Source organism: Nomia melanderi, chromosome 2, assembly GCF_051020985.1.
Source record: "Nomia melanderi isolate GNS246 chromosome 2, iyNomMela1, whole genome shotgun sequence".
In the NCBI taxonomy this organism is placed as follows: domain Eukaryota; kingdom Metazoa; phylum Arthropoda; class Insecta; order Hymenoptera; family Halictidae; genus Nomia; species Nomia melanderi.
In genome coordinates this window covers 6,874,328-6,890,762 of record NC_135000.1, presented here as the reverse complement: position 1 = coordinate 6,890,762, position 16,435 = coordinate 6,874,328, and the positions used below count along the sequence as shown (strand labels likewise).

At 42.1% G+C, this 16,435-nt stretch overlaps 2 protein-coding genes and 1 non-coding gene across 5 annotated transcripts in view; 2 read left to right on the top strand and 1 right to left on the bottom strand.

The window, feature by feature from the left end:
- Nucleotides 1–2,586: 2,586 nt before the first annotated feature.
- On the bottom strand, nucleotides 2,587–9,103 carry LOC116424365 (uncharacterized). 3 transcript variants are annotated; one of them, XM_031970796.2, is made up of 9 exons: nucleotides 8,412–9,103; nucleotides 7,333–7,413; nucleotides 7,187–7,267; nucleotides 7,075–7,123; nucleotides 6,695–6,785; nucleotides 6,479–6,610; nucleotides 6,072–6,277; nucleotides 3,889–5,885; nucleotides 2,587–3,241 (listed from the first exon to the last, which is right to left on the bottom strand). In XM_031970796.2, the coding sequence occupies exons 1-9, from the start codon at nucleotides 8,535–8,537 to the stop codon at nucleotides 3,227–3,229; spliced, it is 2,778 nt and encodes a 925-aa protein (XP_031826656.2). In that variant the 5' UTR covers nucleotides 8,538–9,103; the 3' UTR covers nucleotides 2,587–3,226. The 3 variants fall into 3 exon arrangements, with proteins under 3 accessions (XP_031826656.2, XP_031826565.2, XP_031826737.2); XM_031970705.2 differs by having other exon boundaries at nucleotides 2,592–3,241; nucleotides 3,903–5,885; nucleotides 8,412–9,102; XM_031970877.2 differs by lacking the exon at nucleotides 7,333–7,413 and having other exon boundaries at nucleotides 2,601–3,241; nucleotides 3,903–5,885; nucleotides 8,412–9,099.
- Nucleotides 9,104–9,130: 27 nt separating this feature from the next.
- Nucleotides 9,131–16,435, top strand: part of Ecr (ecdysone receptor) — a 233,166-nt gene continuing 225,861 nt past the window's right edge. Inside the window, exons 1-2 of the mRNA XM_076364575.1 lie at nucleotides 9,131–9,243; nucleotides 10,589–10,653. The gene's annotated coding sequence lies outside the window, so the exon portion shown is untranslated. The remainder of the gene's footprint in view (nucleotides 9,244–10,588; nucleotides 10,654–16,435) is intronic.
- TRNAV-CAC (transfer RNA valine (anticodon CAC)) lies at nucleotides 9,460–9,532 on the top strand. The gene has a single exon. It is a non-coding gene; the product is annotated as a tRNA-Val (tRNA).

Sequence of the window (16,435 nt, the reverse complement as noted above, 5' to 3'; positions counted from 1 at the left end):
CAGTTACATAGTTTCAAACTTTAAAGTTAGTTGAAACACCATTCAAAACGTTCCGGGTCAGTTTTCTTTTCAATTGTGCACTAGGCTCATTCGTTATTTAAATAGCGGTAGTCGAATACTTCACGGCAAGCGAATTTCGAGCTGCCGATCTGACGTTTTCGATTGGAAAATTGTCCCGTGACTCGAAAACTGCGAACTGAAACTACAACAACCGACTGTTGTAAATAAAGCCACGACAGTAACTGAAACAAATCGCAATTAAAGGTGACAATCAAACTTTCCTTGGATAAAAATTCATTACAAACCCTTCCTCACATAAACCTTCTCTACTAACATTTAAACAAACCTTCTCAAACATGAAAAACATACGCAAGCTATTACGAAATAACTGAAAACTACTTTTCACATCCATTTGCACCAATTCAGTTTTCCAATTAACACATTGAATAGCATGTAGTGGCCTGTGACTCACAACCAAAATAAATTACTACAGTTCATTCAGTTAAACAATGATCATTTGAAAACATTTCTATATTATAAACAATGCTACCCAATACGGTGGCATTCTAGCTAGCTCAAAGTGCAATAATAATAATAATAATTATAATAATGCAATTCAATCAAATAATTTTGATATCATATCCTTCCCAGTTTCTATATTCTACTCTACGAAATCGTGCGGCATTTGTCTAAATCGATGTCTGCTTCGATTTCAGATGAATGAAAAAAGAATCGACTGGATTCGAGTAAATACGCCAATGTGAATGAGCACAAACACGGGCATGCGCGCGCGCAACGGCGCGTACAGCCCTGTAAACGGAGTTTCGTCTTTTATATCAATACAGAGAACGTCAACCCCCCTTAGCGGTCTGATACATATGTCCTTGATTTGTCCGGAGAATAATATTCTCCTGGAAAGTTGATTAAATATTGGTTACTGATCCCGGAGCCCCGTTTCCACCCCGCTGCGAGCCCACCCCATCGGCTCCGGTGTGCCCATAGGAATAGAATTTAATACTTCCACGTTCGAGAGAAAGCTGATAATTTTTCTTCCGACTTACACACGCCACTATCGCTCTCACCGTCATTTTTCTAGTCGACCAACGCATACGCGATGGGGACCGCATTGTTTTTCCCCTTTTTCATGCATCCCTTCGCGCTTCACGGTGAGATCTACCGTTCCCTTAGCAACGTATCGCTTTTTTATTTTGTTTACCTTCTTGTTTGGTATTTAGTGAATTAAATATGGGAATATTCGCGATTTAGTGGATACCCTTCTTGCTTTTGTGGAAGAATTTTTAATGAAATAGGGTGAATGAGTTTAATTAACGGTAATGCGAGAGGTTATGCTTATAGTTGGTTAGGTGTTGAGTGTATTTATCAAGTATTACTTTTTAATTAGCAATTTAGAACATCGTCGGCTGGTGAGCATTGGTTTTTAAAGGATTACTGAATGATTATTTCAATGTTTTTGTAACTTATTTAATTACTTTCTGATTATACGTAATAGTTTCATACGTAGTTTTAATAAATACTTTCTCGGCGTTGATATATTAAGAATAAATGGTAACTTTGTTCGCAATCAACATCTCTTTGTATATTTAAATAATTAATTATTAATTTTCAATAGTATATAAACGCTTTATCTGTCTATTTATTTATTATCTTTCTAACGTAGATTCTTCACTTCAATCGACAAATATTTTACCAACAATTCATCTCATAAAGTCAACCAAACGCTTCAGTTTTCGGTAAAAAATTATTACTCCTATAAACAATTATATCGACGATGTGAATCCTGCATAATACACGCCGCCCAATATGAAAAATAACCGTCCGTGTGCAATAACATACGCTCATAACAGTAACTCATTAAAATAATTATCGCGGAATACGAAATAATTGTTATTTCCGATATAATGGGATGTAAAATACATTAACGTAGTCATTTCCGTCGCCGCCGAGTGAAATTGTTGTTGGGGCTTGATTAAAATGGGCCAGTAATTATTCCTTTATTTTCGCGCCTGGTAATCCTATTTATCGTGTACCGTTAACCCCATGGATTTATAGATTTAATTAATTAAATATCTTTCCGTCGAAAATTATTGGAAAGCAATTCTTACTTTACACTCGATTTCCCCCATTTTCGAATTTAATTCACGTGTCGCATCGCGCCATTTAAATTTCACCGGTATGGTTGTGCGCGGTACTTTCGAAAATGGCCGTCAGCTGGCGCCACGTCTCTGCGTTGCGCAGTCGACGGAATTATATAGTTCTGGCGGGAAGAGTATAGAGCGTGCGCAGTGCTGAATGTAGTGCAACGGAGCGAGTGTGCTCGTATTTAAAAAGTGATTAATTAATGTCATTTTCTCGGTGCAACGTTAATTAGTGTCGAATATTATGAATTTAAGAGCCCTGCATCTGCTGAGGGTATGTTTAACACTTATCTACTTGTTATTTATTATATATTCATGATTTATTTGTTGTTCACTACAGACTATCATTTTGGTTATTGTGAGCGTTGCACTGCCTTAGAATTATTACCAATGTATTGTTATTTTGTATTATTTCGAGGATCATACGGGAATAATGAATTTTTTGACGAAAGAAACGTTAATTAGTCAAATATTGAATTGTAATGCTGCAGTTTGTACAAAAGAAACATTCGTATCAAATATTCGAATCAAGTGTAACGGAAAATCGGTGGCCATTTTGGTTACGTTGTGGTTATAATTTATATTATATTGTAAGATGGATATAATGTAATATATAATATGGTTATAATTTATATTACATTACAACCATCTTGTAATATAATATATAATATAGTTATAATGTAACATGTATAATGCATATAATTATATTTCATTTATATTACGTTACAAACGTATAAACGTTGAACTGCCATTTTCTCTAACGTTCTCCAGGAAATATTTCCTTCGTACTCAATTCAAAACGAAATCCGATCCGTTGAATAAACAACTTTGTGCAACGATTCACTTTTGCACAATTAAGTCTCGTATACATTCTTCGTTGCTAATGTATATACAAACTTAAAAAAAATATACGTTTCCACTGTAGGCACTGTAGGCAAAATGCAATAAATAATTGTGTATACCACACTGAAGTACCACAGAAAAATAATATACGTAATGCAATGTACATTCCAAGGAATTTCACTGTCACTCTTTGTAGTAGACAGTTTGATTCTTCGCGCAGGCATCCCTCACAATAGTGTGTTCTGTAACAAAGTAAAACACAATTTTATGTTCCCATTCTCCTTGAGAAATCTGATAGTACTGCAGTACTCTAGGATTTTCGGGAAACTGACGAATACTATCGAAAATTCGAACTTTTTCCGATAAAACGTAACTTCGTAGTTTCTGCGATAATCGCGAGAAAATTTTTCCACTACGTTGAGTTTTACACGCGTTCGCGAGATAAGCAAAAGTTCGCGAAACTTTCTTCAAAGGAAAAGTTTAATACATTGTTACGTTGGTCACTGATAATCAAGACCTTCGAATGGCTTGAACATAATTGCAATATTCTGATACTATTACTGGGGAATAAAAATGTTTAATATTCTAACTTAGTATAACGTAAGAACCGCGAAATGATTAATAATTCTTCTTAAAACGCTCAAGATTCTCCCAGCGTTTGTTTCAATAACAATCCTCGATATCACGATACTCTATAAACGCAGCAAATAGTTCATTACGATTTTAAATAAAAGCATACGTGAAAGTAATCAAGTGCTCAGCTCAACCTACAAAACATTGTCATAAATGTATAACACTACTTGCGAAGTTGTTAAATAATCCAATTTCTACATTTGTCAATTTCACGAAAATTTAAGACCAAAATCAGCTCCACTAGCGTATAAAGAACCTTTGACCAGTTACCGACGGTGTTCCTCGACCTCTTCTCATGGTCCCTTTGCTGCAGTATCGTCCCATGGTTCCCAACTTCCAGGACGTTCTGCTTGGGAACGTGTACCTCGCAAACGTTAGACGCGTTTTGAACGTTCAGTTGGTCCGGTCGGTAAAACATTTTCCTGGGATGAACGACTCGCTCGAAAGACACACCGGGTCGGTTCAGATCCGCTTCCTTCACGTACATCACTTTGCTGTTCTCCCGCGTTGGCACGAGCAGAATTTTCTGCGTGTATTCCGCGGGGCAGGAGATCAATCGGTAATTTGCGTCGGTATTATCCGCTGAGGCGAACTGGGGCTGCTTCTGTATGTAGATAGGTAGCCTTTGAGTCTCGGAGTCGTTGTCGAACGCCAGGTACTTGACCGGTTGCTCTTCCACCAGCACTGTCTTCCCGATGCACCGGTCGCTGCTGCATTTCACCCTGGACTCCTCCATCGGTAGTATCTGCAGATTCTGGACGCCTTTTAGTAGGCCAACGTCGGCCATTTCCTTGTGGCGGTAGATGCCATCTTTCAGTGTCCTCGACTTCTCCATCGCAGGCGCGCTAACTCCGCTGTAGTCCTGCCTATCGCTCGAATCTTCGTCTAGAGTTAAAAAGCAGACAGTCTGGTTCTTCCCATGGCAGTGCTGATTGTTTTCGCGGACAGGATGCTGGTGGAGCTTCTTCAACAACATTTTCTCGCAGAAGACAGGCTCCTGCAAGTGCACTGGTCGCAGCTGGGCAGCTTCGTTCAGCTCTTGGCTGCAGTAGTTCGAGTCTTCGGAGACCTGCGAGCAGCAGAACGACCGGTGGCAGTTGCTTGTTGCTCGTTGGCAGCTTCTGTGAGCTGCGCAGACGTTCCTCGAGCACTTCTCCTGCTGCTGGAGCAGGTCTTTCCTCGCTAGGCAGATGCTAGGGGTGTCTGCTGGCCTGTCGGGCATCATATCGTTGACAAACAGACAGTGACCCGCGTTTCGCGAGTCTTTTCTCGTGAACATCACTGTCTTCTGGGTCCTCTTGTTCCTCTTCGAGAAGATGTTGTTTAGCTGCTGGTCGCATTGAGACTCATCCCGGCGCAGACTTGGGGACGCTATCACGCAGGTCTGCACGACCAGGTCACTCGTGCAGTTGAAATTGTCGGTTAGATCGGATCGAATAGACGGCGGCGAGACGGGAGTAAACTGGAACTTCTTCTTTGTCTGGTCGAGCGAGGCTTCGTCGAATAAATTCGCTTTGTTGCAACGTCGAAGTATGGCCGGCATGTGCCTCATGCTCTTCTCCTTCTCGTGGTGCGCTATTTTTGCGTTGGACATCGCTGGATGTCTTCTTAAGGAACCCGTCGTCTGCGTGCGCTGGTTCCTGCGTTTGATCAATTGCCTCTTGATCGTCGATTCCCTTGACATTTTGCACTGCGCTAGAATCATCGTTTTGCTTCTTTGCTGTTCGGGTATGTCGGAGTATAGCAGGTTCTTCGGGTGGCTAGGAGGACAGTTGACTTCTAGCGAAGTATGGTCTCTCGCGCTCGATCCGAGGAAATCGACGTCAGAGTTTAGCCTTCGTAGATTTCTCTCCTGTTTCGATTCTACGGTGTCCGCGGTACTTTTGGAGGCTAAGCTAGGGAAACTGAACAGTAGTCGAGGCGTGGGAATCTCTTTTGCACTGTTGTTCAACTGGAAATTCGATCTCGACAGCAGAAATCCGCTCGGATTCACCAGTGAATCGGCATCTTTCGTGTGTGTTCTGCGATTAGTCTGGCTGACCGAGTTGTCCACGTTCCCTGCGATCAGTTCACCGCTTTCTCCGTAACCGGAGGAACTGTTCATCACTTCCGGTAGGATGGGACTCGGGGTGGAGGTCCTAGGGGTGTGTTCGCTTATGATGTTCCCGCGTTTGATCATGTCTCGGAGGAATTGGTTGTGGAAAGTCTCCGCGTAGGTGCTTCTTAGCTTCCTCTTCACTGTTGTTAGGGGGTCTGTGGGTCACGATAGAGGTGGTTGGAGAACATTCGGAGAAAGTATGTTAAATAAATCATTAAAATTCAATTTAATTCACAATTAACCCTTTGCCTTGTAACAACGTGCTTGACTCGTGGTGAAGATTCTCAAGATTAAACAGATTAAATGTTAAGAATTCTGATAGATTCGGTGTAATTAGATACCTGCCACGGATTGGTCTGGAAAACTCAGTCTATCGAAATTTTCGGCGGAAACCGTGGCGCAGAGTTCCTCGTACCGTTGAATGGCGGAGTGTTGCTGGAATTTTGAGTTCGTCGATTTCTTTTTTTCTAGAATCATTTGCGACAGTATTTTATGCCCCCAAAGGTCAGCATTTCCATCACTTTCTTCCTTGCAATATCGTTTCCTTCTGCGAGAAAAGTTGTAATACAATTTTTCAATTTTATTTAATAGCTGGATTCCATAGTAAATTCTAATTTCGAAGAAATCAAACTAAACACAATTGCCAATGAAATATACACATTCCATCGTACAATTTACATAAGATATTACGAATGACCCCGTCATTTTTCGCAATCTTCTGTTTCCATAAAAATTACCCGACACTCACCCGTTCATTTTAAGCAAAACTGGGCTCACGCAATCTAAATCAGCCAGAGTGGACTGAAAAATCTCCTTTGCGGTGGAATCTATCATCTGATCGTTCGATCTTTCTCTGTTGCTGCTCTCGATCATGATGCCCCTAGGCAATCACAAGAAAAACGTTTCTCTTCTTCATGCAGTCGAATTTGAACATTCATTTTATCTGTATCTATTTTATACACACTTGGAATTCGCATCGTATCCGTGAAGAAGCTTCATAACATCCCCTTCGAGCCTGGCATTGTTCAGATCATTGAAAGGTAGCTTCGTTTGCGCTGAAAGAATAAAATGAATTAACCCTTCCATTATTCGAATTAACCCTCTGCTTTACAACAACACGCCAGACTCGTAAAAATTTTAAACAGAATTCAACAAGTACGAATATTACTCGATTTTCTTGAATTCAAATGAAATATTACTCTTCTTATCAATTATTACACTTTGGAGTAAAGATTGTTATAGAATACGCTCATAATTTCACTCTTTTTCTTAATAATATCGAAAGTTATATCGATCACAGCCGAGTAATAAATCGCGAGAGGTTAATCGCGAATGTTTACGTACTTCTCCGTATTTCCTTGCCCACGGCGCCATTCCTGTATATCCCGGACAGCTGAAAATGTCATTTCGAAGATGAGTACATCGTCTCTGCGAACGTCGACGCGCGGACACTTACGGGTCTGCCGAGGATTCTGTTGGCTGCTCGCCTCGAGTTTCGCTCTTTGCCCGATTTCCCGTCGGTTTTCGTGTCTTTGCCCTGCAAGAGATCAGTTTTATTCACGGGAACGATCCGCGGGTGAACGAAAATTCGTCGATATGTACATATTCCTGGCGCACGTCCGCGAAACGGTGTAGAACCTTTACGAAATGGCTTTGCCAGGCCTCGAACGACTTCCGATTTCGCTGAAAAATTTCATTTTGTCTCCTATAATACAAGAATATCATTGCGTGGATTAATGAATGTTCGAACGGGACCCCAGACCGAGAAAACCTGAAAAGACTCGGGGCGAAACTGAACCGCCCTGTACCGTGTTTTGTCTCGTTCCCTTCGCGCATCGCTTCATTGCGGCTCCGAGTTTGTTTACTCGGCCGCGTGACATTCGATTCCGATTACAAATATTCTACGACAGATTTCACTCCTGCGTGTCTATTTCTGCGTGATCGGATGCTCGATTTTCTGTCGCGTCGCAGGCTCTTTCTCTCCGCTTTTTCTCGCTTGTCCAGCGTTGAACTCTCCGTTCGCTTAGTAATAGCGTACTTTCGTGGATGAATAAGGTTTGAGGTACATATTGTGAAAGCTTTCGATTGTAGAAGGTTCTTTCTTTATAAATTGTGAAGTAGATTTTGGAAATTTAGTAAGTAGTTTATTGGACGACTGAATATTTTAAAGATCTGTAATATTCGTCACTGCAGCAGCGATAACTTAGCAAAAAGCAAATCAATTAGTATTCATTTGTACCCTTTAACATAGTGCACTGAAGATAAAACGACCCTTAACCTGTTCACCGGTAGTTCACACGAGTAGTTTTCCTAACTGCAGCTAGTTAATCAAAGATTAATAAGGATTGTCAAAGATTAACACGTGTTTCCAGAGGTTTGTCTATATTTCAAGCGATTCAATAGCTATAGATGAATCCTAGCAACAAGAATTTCACAGTTAACCTATAAAACATACACTGTTGACGATATTTGTTGCTCAAACCGGGATCCCTAATTCCATCTTCATTAATCTTTGTTTAAATTGATACGAAGCTGCTTTCGAAGCGAAACTGCTTCGAAAAATTCGATTTGAACTCTGAGAATCCTAACCAAACAGGGACAGCAGTTCATCTGCAAACTTTTCCGTTTGCCGATTCGATGGACAGACTCGATCGCCGTAGTAATGGCGTCCACGAACGTACCTTGGCCGGTTTGCCGAGTTTTCGGTGCAGATCGTCCAAGCTTTTCTTGATTCTTCTTTTCTTCTTCTTGTCCTGCGGCTTCTTGCCGTTGTCGCCGAGCTTAGGACTGTTCGTCACTTTCCCCATCGCGTGATGTTCACTAATTGCGCCGAGAATCGCCCCTCGCGATCGAAGCTCCGGCTGCGAACTCGCGACGCGCGCCTCAGGGATTGTGTGTTCCTTAAACCGTGTACAGGGTGTGTTGCTTATCACGTTGGCGCAATAGCAATGGCATTTTGAATGGTGTTCTATTGGTGTTGCCGTTGTTTCGAGTAAATGTGTAAATTTCTAAAGTTACACGTTTCAACGTTTCATTTCACAAGACAGTCGTAACTTAAGGAATTTAGACGTTCGTAACTTTGGAAATTTAGGCATTTGTACCTTCGGAAATTTATAAATTCAGACATTTAGACATTCGTCACTTTAGAAATTTAGACACCTAGATGTATTTGTGCTACTCGGTAGTTTGCAAACAACCCTAATACACTTCGAATAAAAAGAGTGTTCTAGAGCTGTAAAAGTTTTAAAAATTGTGTGTCCGTATGTTAAATATGACTCTCAAATATCTTTTTCAATTATAAGAGTGCAAAAATATTTTATATAAATGTGAACAGCACTTTTTCTGTTCGAACACGCGCTTGACTATACACTTCCGCCGCCATGTTGGATTTGTTCGAACTGAAATGAGTTGCGGAAGACGATTAGTCAAATATGTACTCTTTTTTTAAGTGCTTTTTAGTGTTTTTAGTGTCTTTAGCGTTTTCAGTCTCTTTTTAGTGTCTTAACGTTACTCGTAAGTTTTTAATAACTGAGTTTCTTCCACTTTATTTCAACGTTTTATGTGTTGATACATTTATACAAAATTTTACATCAAATTTGTAGTTTTATAATATTGCTGCTTCAAATTAAGTGACGATTGAAAGTTGTTTCTCGAATTTAAAATATTACAATACATAACTAGGGCAAATACTGCGTTTTCAGAAATACTTAACAAATGACTAACATCTCAGTTTCCGTAGTGTAGTGGTTATCACGTGTGCTTCACACGCACAAGGTCCCCGGTTCGATCCCGGGCGGAAACAGATTATTTTTACATATTTTTTTCTTCGTGAATGTTCGATAGTTCATACGTTAATTATAATTTCAATCTCCAGCTGTTATTAACGTACGAAAATCACGTTGAAAAACATTTCTGTTACCGAATTTATCAAGTACGTCACTTATCTTCGTAGATAATGCAGAATCAAAGGAAACCTATCTGTTGGTAATGTTATTTAAGATGTCTGTATTATCTACAAAAGACAGTACAATCATTTACTAGCACTAGATAACGCAGGAATCATTTTTCTTTTCAAAATTTTCATAGAAATGAAACAAAAAAAATGCATTCACTCCTCTTTCTCGCTACAGAAAATTAATTTGTTATAAATACGTCCTAACTTTCAACATCTATCCCAATTTTATCGCCCCAATTTAATGTATCCGTTTCATAGTTCACTCGCCACGTTAGATTTGACCACTGCAATCGCCAAATTATTCGGCGAAATTAATGTATAATTATAAAAATGAATGAACGTATATTTGTCCACTTCTACCGATACTCATTACATTATGCAAATGAAACCATTGGCTTTTTTTACACAGTTTTGGATATTGAACCCGTCCGTGGCATCGGTGATTGCAGAATAAGAAAATTGAAACCAGTTATGTTGATTGGTAGGGTGGCTCCAGCGTTAATAAAAAGAACGAATGATTTCCATTCGCTCGAAATAAATATGCCAGTAGTTAGGAAAGCCTTCGTTGAACGCGACGGTTATTTTGTGCTCTGGCCGGCGAGCGAAATATTCGATTCCTATCGCTAGCGCCTAGTTCGTGCTGTGCAACGGTTTGTCATGGTCCATCGTATATTTTAAGTCTTGCTTTATCGCTCTCCCGCGTAATTACGGTGCAAGTTTACGAGGGCTGTAAGCCAACCTGGAATCGAGACACGAATTAACGTGGAACTACCATAGGCCGTACCATTTAACCTTCTCCAACTCCTCCGCCAACCCCGAAGCTCTTTTCCCATGATTTTTCAACGCAGAAACGAATGTAATCATTGAATTTCGTTTGAATAAAATCCATTCATTTTTTTCCAGGGATCTTTTTACGAGCCAGCAGAGAAATGAAAGGTTAAGGGTGCTGCCATCCGTTGCTACCTTCGGTGAGCCACTATGCAAATTCAATATTTTTTCATTTCTTAATTTGAATACACTCCCGTATTCATTTCACGCGATGCATCTCGCGTTAGCTCGCGTCTCCGCTTCAAAATTATGTCCACTAATTCTGTCTCTGAAGCTGTTCATCTCGTATTAGCATCTATGATCTAGCAGCGATCTCTTATATTACATTCGCAGCCCTCAACCTTCCATACTCTTCACGTTTCCTCAACGGTGCTCCTATTTTCGTTCGAACGATCAACTAATACGCTTAAAACCTTCTTCCTCTTATTCCCCAACAGATGGATATCTTAATTAGGCCATTCTGTTCAAATTACAAGTTTTCGCATCGCCTTCGCGAGTCGGCGAAGGGTTGAGACGTGTTTACCAGCTAATTATCGCTCGCCGCCGCGGATACGTTAAAAATATATCTCCCCGCCGATTGCTTTTTGTTCAGCTAATTAATTAGATTCGGGAGAACCGGTATCCGCGCATCTAATTAGAAAGAGAAAATATTCGCGAGCTGTAAGATAGTTCTCCGTCGGTTAAGAGGCTTGAAGGAGACTCGAGTAAGGATACGGTCTCGCCCTAATGAACGAGAATGCTGTACCCCGAGACGAGCACGTCGTCGACCGGCGCTTCAGGCATGTGCTTCAGGTCCCGCGCGACCTGGAACAGTCGACCATCTTCATCGAACGGGCACCTAGAGCCCGGAGATTCTAGAAAAACCGCTCTAAACCTGGTGGATCAGTTTTTCTAGTTGCAAGCGTCCCTGGAATCCTCAGCATCCTGCCAGGTCCATTAACAGCAACCGATTCTCTCACAAACTGGCCCGCCGGTCCCGATGACTTAGGTCCTGTAAGTTAGGATACTACATTGAGATTCGAGACTAGCAGGTTCGCTAAGGTTCAAGGAAGCGAGGAGGATTATAGTTAGCTAGCCCGTGATTGAAGGGAGTCGGTGCTTAAGAGACAGGAAATAGAAGCGGAAAGAGAGGGACAAAGCAATGGGGGTTTATGTAACTCGGGCATTGGTGGCTGTGACGTCACCGTTGTCGCCATATTGTAACAACGGTTGCGCGTGGTCGGCAACGCACCCTGGTACCGACTGAGCAACATGGTCGCGTAGAGGGCGACTATGGAGGCTCTAGCGAAATTCAGCCGCCTAACCAATGCGGTGTTTATCGATCACTGTTACTGCTGAGAATGAAATAGCCACCATACGCAGCAAAGGAATGTTCGCCGATCCTAGCCGACTGGTTCCCTGAAACGATCACGTACGATCGCTTTCGCCGGGTATGCGATTTGCAGGTTATGTAACAGGCCTTGTTACTGGGATACCTAGCGAGTAACAGTGACCCCATGACTTTAATAGCTCGCGGAGCTGAAGGATTGGCCGGGGACTGTTGTCGAGTGTCCCGGGGCCAGTTTCTTGGATCCTCGAGCTTAGGAACTAGGGTAGAGCTAGTGTACAACTAGGCAGTGTCTCTGCTCAGGTGCATTTCATGCTAGGGTACCTCATGAGACACTAGAACAACGAGACAACTGATTGTTTAGTTTCGATATACTTATTTCCCATAGATGTGTTGACGAATCAACATTTTCAATAGCAGTTCCTATGAATACAAATACTTATTTTTCTGGTGGACGTATGCAGGGAAATGCATCTTGGCAACTGTGTTCTAGGCTACCTTAACACTACATCTACCAAGCACTTAAACTGACTTTTGACCATTTCATTATGAAAACTACAAACGTGGATTTACTGAGATTTTAATTGGCTCATATTTCAGTTTAGGTATTACCAAATCAGCTTCGTTATTCATTTTTCAAAGAAGTATCTGTACCTTTGCAGCAACTGTAAAAGAAGCAATTAGGAATTGCTCATTTTGACCCATCTGGTAGCTCTAGTGTTGACCCTCTGCACTCGCCATTTGATTCAATGCAGAAAGATTATAAAATTGAAAATTCCATATTACATATATTATATCAACGTATGCGACGTTCAAATAAAATAGTCCCTTAGTTTATGCAAGATCTTCGCGTTGGTTGTGAAATGTATCGGTTCTTCATCAGAAAGTGTAATGGATACTTCAACGAGAAACATTGCACGAATACAGAAGGTTAAACTTCGCTGAAACGGCCGGCGAGACTTTTTGGCCAACAAAATAGAAACTTAGCGTCGGTATGCGAGATTACGTAGCCGATTCCTCGAAATGCTAAAGGGAGGATAGCGGGCGCTGCATCTCCGGGTACCCGGTGACCGGGTAGCTAGATTGAGAGCCAGTTAAGCGGACGATCGATGAGTCCCTCGTCAATTGGGCCGCCGAAACGAGTCGGCCGGGAGGAAACCCGCCGCGATGGGAATGTATCAATCAGCACAATTTAATGCGCGCGAGACAACGGGAAGGGACTCCGTGGGTGAAGGGGGGGGGGGGGGGGGGGAGGGCAGGCAGGGGCAGCGAATAGGAAACAAAGAGCGAACGATGGGAACCAGGAGGGAGCGGGATGACAGAGGAATGAATGCAACGACGAAGAGGCTCAGCGACCAAGAGGGACGGGGACTCGCCGAGAGAGGGCTGCACTGGTAGAAGAGAGCGGAAACGGCTGCGATGGAAAGAGGACGGTGATCCGTGGGATGCGGAGAAGAATCGTAGGGGGAGTAGCTGGAGGAGTTAGGGCACGTTTACAGCGTAGCTGCGATACTCGATCAGAGCTGCCATTAGAGCTAAGAAATATAAGCTCGCGTTTTACAACGTGGCGTTCGCGTCGACGCGTGAAGCTACTTTTCGCGATTGCAATAGAGTAATGGTTCGTAGCTAAAATTCATGGTGCTCCAGAGTTTCCTTTTGTAAAATGTTCTTTTTCATAAACTGGGGTGGGTTAATGGCATTAAGCTTGGGGATTATATATTGTACAAGTAAAGACAGAATTAAAGAACAAAGGAGTCATTGTATTTTCATCGATAATTCCTTAGCCGCTGTAATGGAGTGCCTAACATTTACGTTTATTCCTCAGCTTCGTCTCCCAATAGCTGAACCGTAAACGCGAGAGAGATGCTTGATTATTATGTGCAACACTCAACTCTTTCAGCTACTATCACTGTAAACGTAGCCTTAGGGTATAGGTTATGTCTGATACCCCCAGGGTACATTCACAGCGATAGAAGCCAAGGAATATCCTCATCCAACGCGTTTATACTGCAACAGTCGGTTTCAGTCAGTTAAATATGTACGGCGTCTATCGCTCGCCGTACAACGTTACGTGGAACTTATCAGAAAGCCTGCAAACAGACACGAACTAAAGTAAATACCGGGCACTCTCGAATCCCGACGAAGTATTTTCCGTTTATCAGTTGTTACACTTCGGAGTAGACGTGAGCGTAGTCGCAGAATTCCTCTGGAGTCCAGTGAATTGTCGAAGCGATCCCAGCGATCGCACATGAAAGAAATCACGGGACAAGAGGTTATAAAGCGAAACCGTGTGTTTCTACGGTTTGCTCCGATCGAGTGCCGCAGCTCCGCTGTAAATGTGCCCTTAGGCGGCGAACGGCGGGACGGAGAGCGTTGCGTTGTCCTCAGAGGGAAAGAGGACGGTGGCTGGTGTGGAGCAAGATAAAGAGAAGGGAAAGGAGACGGACCGATCGTTGCGGATCGAGGAAGGAGAGGGTTCGGCGCTGCCACGGGAGGAACGGTATCGCGCCGGTTGGCCGTGCGAATGTGAAATTCGCGGGATCAGGAGAGGGAGAGGGAGAGAGGGAAAATGGAAAAACGAGTGGGTTACGAGGAGAAGGGAACGCAGAAAATAGAATGAATATAGGAAACAAACAGGGTAGGGGGGATCGGAGGCCTTGAACTGCTGCGCCGGTCGGCATTGCAACTTTCCGCTCCGCGGATCTCTTCCTCTCCCCACGAATTTCTTTCTCTCTCCTCAAGGTTGCTCCCGCGCGTCTTTCTACTATCCGAACCCAGAACTCCCCACCTGTCCTTTGTTAATGTGTTTTCGGGAATTAACGCTGAAACCATCAGATAAATCAAGATTGTCTGGTCTGGATTGTTTCTTTCGGAGGATAGAAACGATTCTTAGGGAATTAATAAATAATCTGGCTTAATGAATACGTTGTTATCTGTAGAAGAATAAAAGTAACGTGTATATTGAAAGTATCTGTGGTAAAACGTTTCCTGCAGGTCAGTATTTAAAATACTACAAGTTATTAATGTTGATCAAACTATGAACAAGCTGCGAACGATTAAAACAGGATAGATAATTATTGGATATGGCTAGCAACAGACTATCTAGTTTACATCGTGTAAACATGAATGTTTCTATGTAACAGGTATAATGAAAATACCTGTGACAAAACATTCCTTGCAACGCATTATTTAAAATACCACAAGTTTCTAATATTATTCAAAGCAAAACCTGCAAGTATGTAAAACAGAAGGATAGACAGCTACTGGATATGTCTAACAACAGACTATCTAGTCTAACGTGTAAACATGAATGTTCCTATGTAACACGTATATTGGAGATACCTGTGATAAAACATCCCTTGCAACTCATTATTTAAAATACCACAAGTTTCTAATATTATTCAAACCATAAACAACCCGTAGATAATTAAAGCTTTGTATATAATTAGCAACGGACTATATTGTCCACAATGTGACAACACGAATATCTACAATAAATATAGCCTATGCAAGGCAGACAGCAGCGAAACTTGCAAAAAAACCTGAGAATCAAGTTGCGCTGCACAGCGCGAAATGCCAAGCTCAACAAGTCCACGGAGAGCGGGCGTGTTCGGACGGCAGCGATCGTTGCGCGCGCGCGAGTTCCGTAGGAGATCCGGCACCTTGAACTTTTATCACGTGCGCGAACAGCCGGCGATAATAACGCCGGACGGATTGTTTGCATAAGCGTGCGCGTAACCGAATACCAGGAAACAATGCGTCGGCCGCGAAAATCGCGTTGCCGAGTCAACGATCCGGGTTTCTTGCACTCGATCCGAAATGTTCGGCCAAGAACGAACGGTACCGAAATACATTCCGCCGCGTTTCTCGAAAAACAGTCGTCCCATCTCATGCCTCGGAAATTATCGGCTCTCGACTCGGACGTTTCTGGCAGCTATGCGTTCAGTGAAACTGTTAGCTTTTCTAGAGAAAACTTGTTTACTGGACTGGCAACTTTCGAATGATTTCTGGTTCAAGTTAATTTCGCGTCTTCACGGTCGAACCCTTTGTGGTCGGTGATTTTTCGAGATTTCGAGAAATCGCTTTTGTCGGCACACTGAATTATGGATTCGACTGTTATATAATAGAGAAGGAAGCTTCTTATTAGAGTCTGGGGTTATTTGAATAATTGAATTATTCTTATCGCGTTTTGCTTGTAAGAATTCAGGTTTTTCTTAGTCAAGTATTCAAGGTTTCGATATTATCAAGGGATCTGTGCGTTGCAATTTTCACTTCCTCTGAGCGATATGTTTAACTAGTTCCTTGGATTAAATAGTCGATGTGTTTAGTTAAATCAGATTTTGATGATTTTCAAATATGTTGTAGGGAACATGATTTTGAACAACTTTTTCCTTTGTATGTTGTTAGTGAAAGGCTTTAATTTCGAAAATAATTGTTAAACTCCTCCCATTCTCCAGTTAGGCCACGCCCATCCTGGTTATCCTACTCACAGTGTGGTCCCACCGAGATGAGAGGGCGGAGTTTAATCGGAAGGGGCGGAGCCTAACACTGGTGGGGCGGAGTTTAACAATTATCTTCGAAACTATAGCTTTCCA

Coding starts and splice junctions, on each gene's coding strand:
- LOC116424365 (XM_031970705.2), bottom strand. CDS start 8,537: ATGGGGAAAGTGACGAACAGTCCTAAGCTCGGCGACAACGGCAAGAAG. Junction 6,611..6,694: donor GGATACGATGCGAATTCCAA/GTGTGTATAAAA, acceptor GTGATTGCCTAG/GGGCATCATGATCGAGAGCA. Junction 6,278..6,478: donor GTTTTGCTTAAAATGAACGG/GTGAGTGTCGGG, acceptor CTTTTCTCGCAG/AAGGAAACGATATTGCAAGG.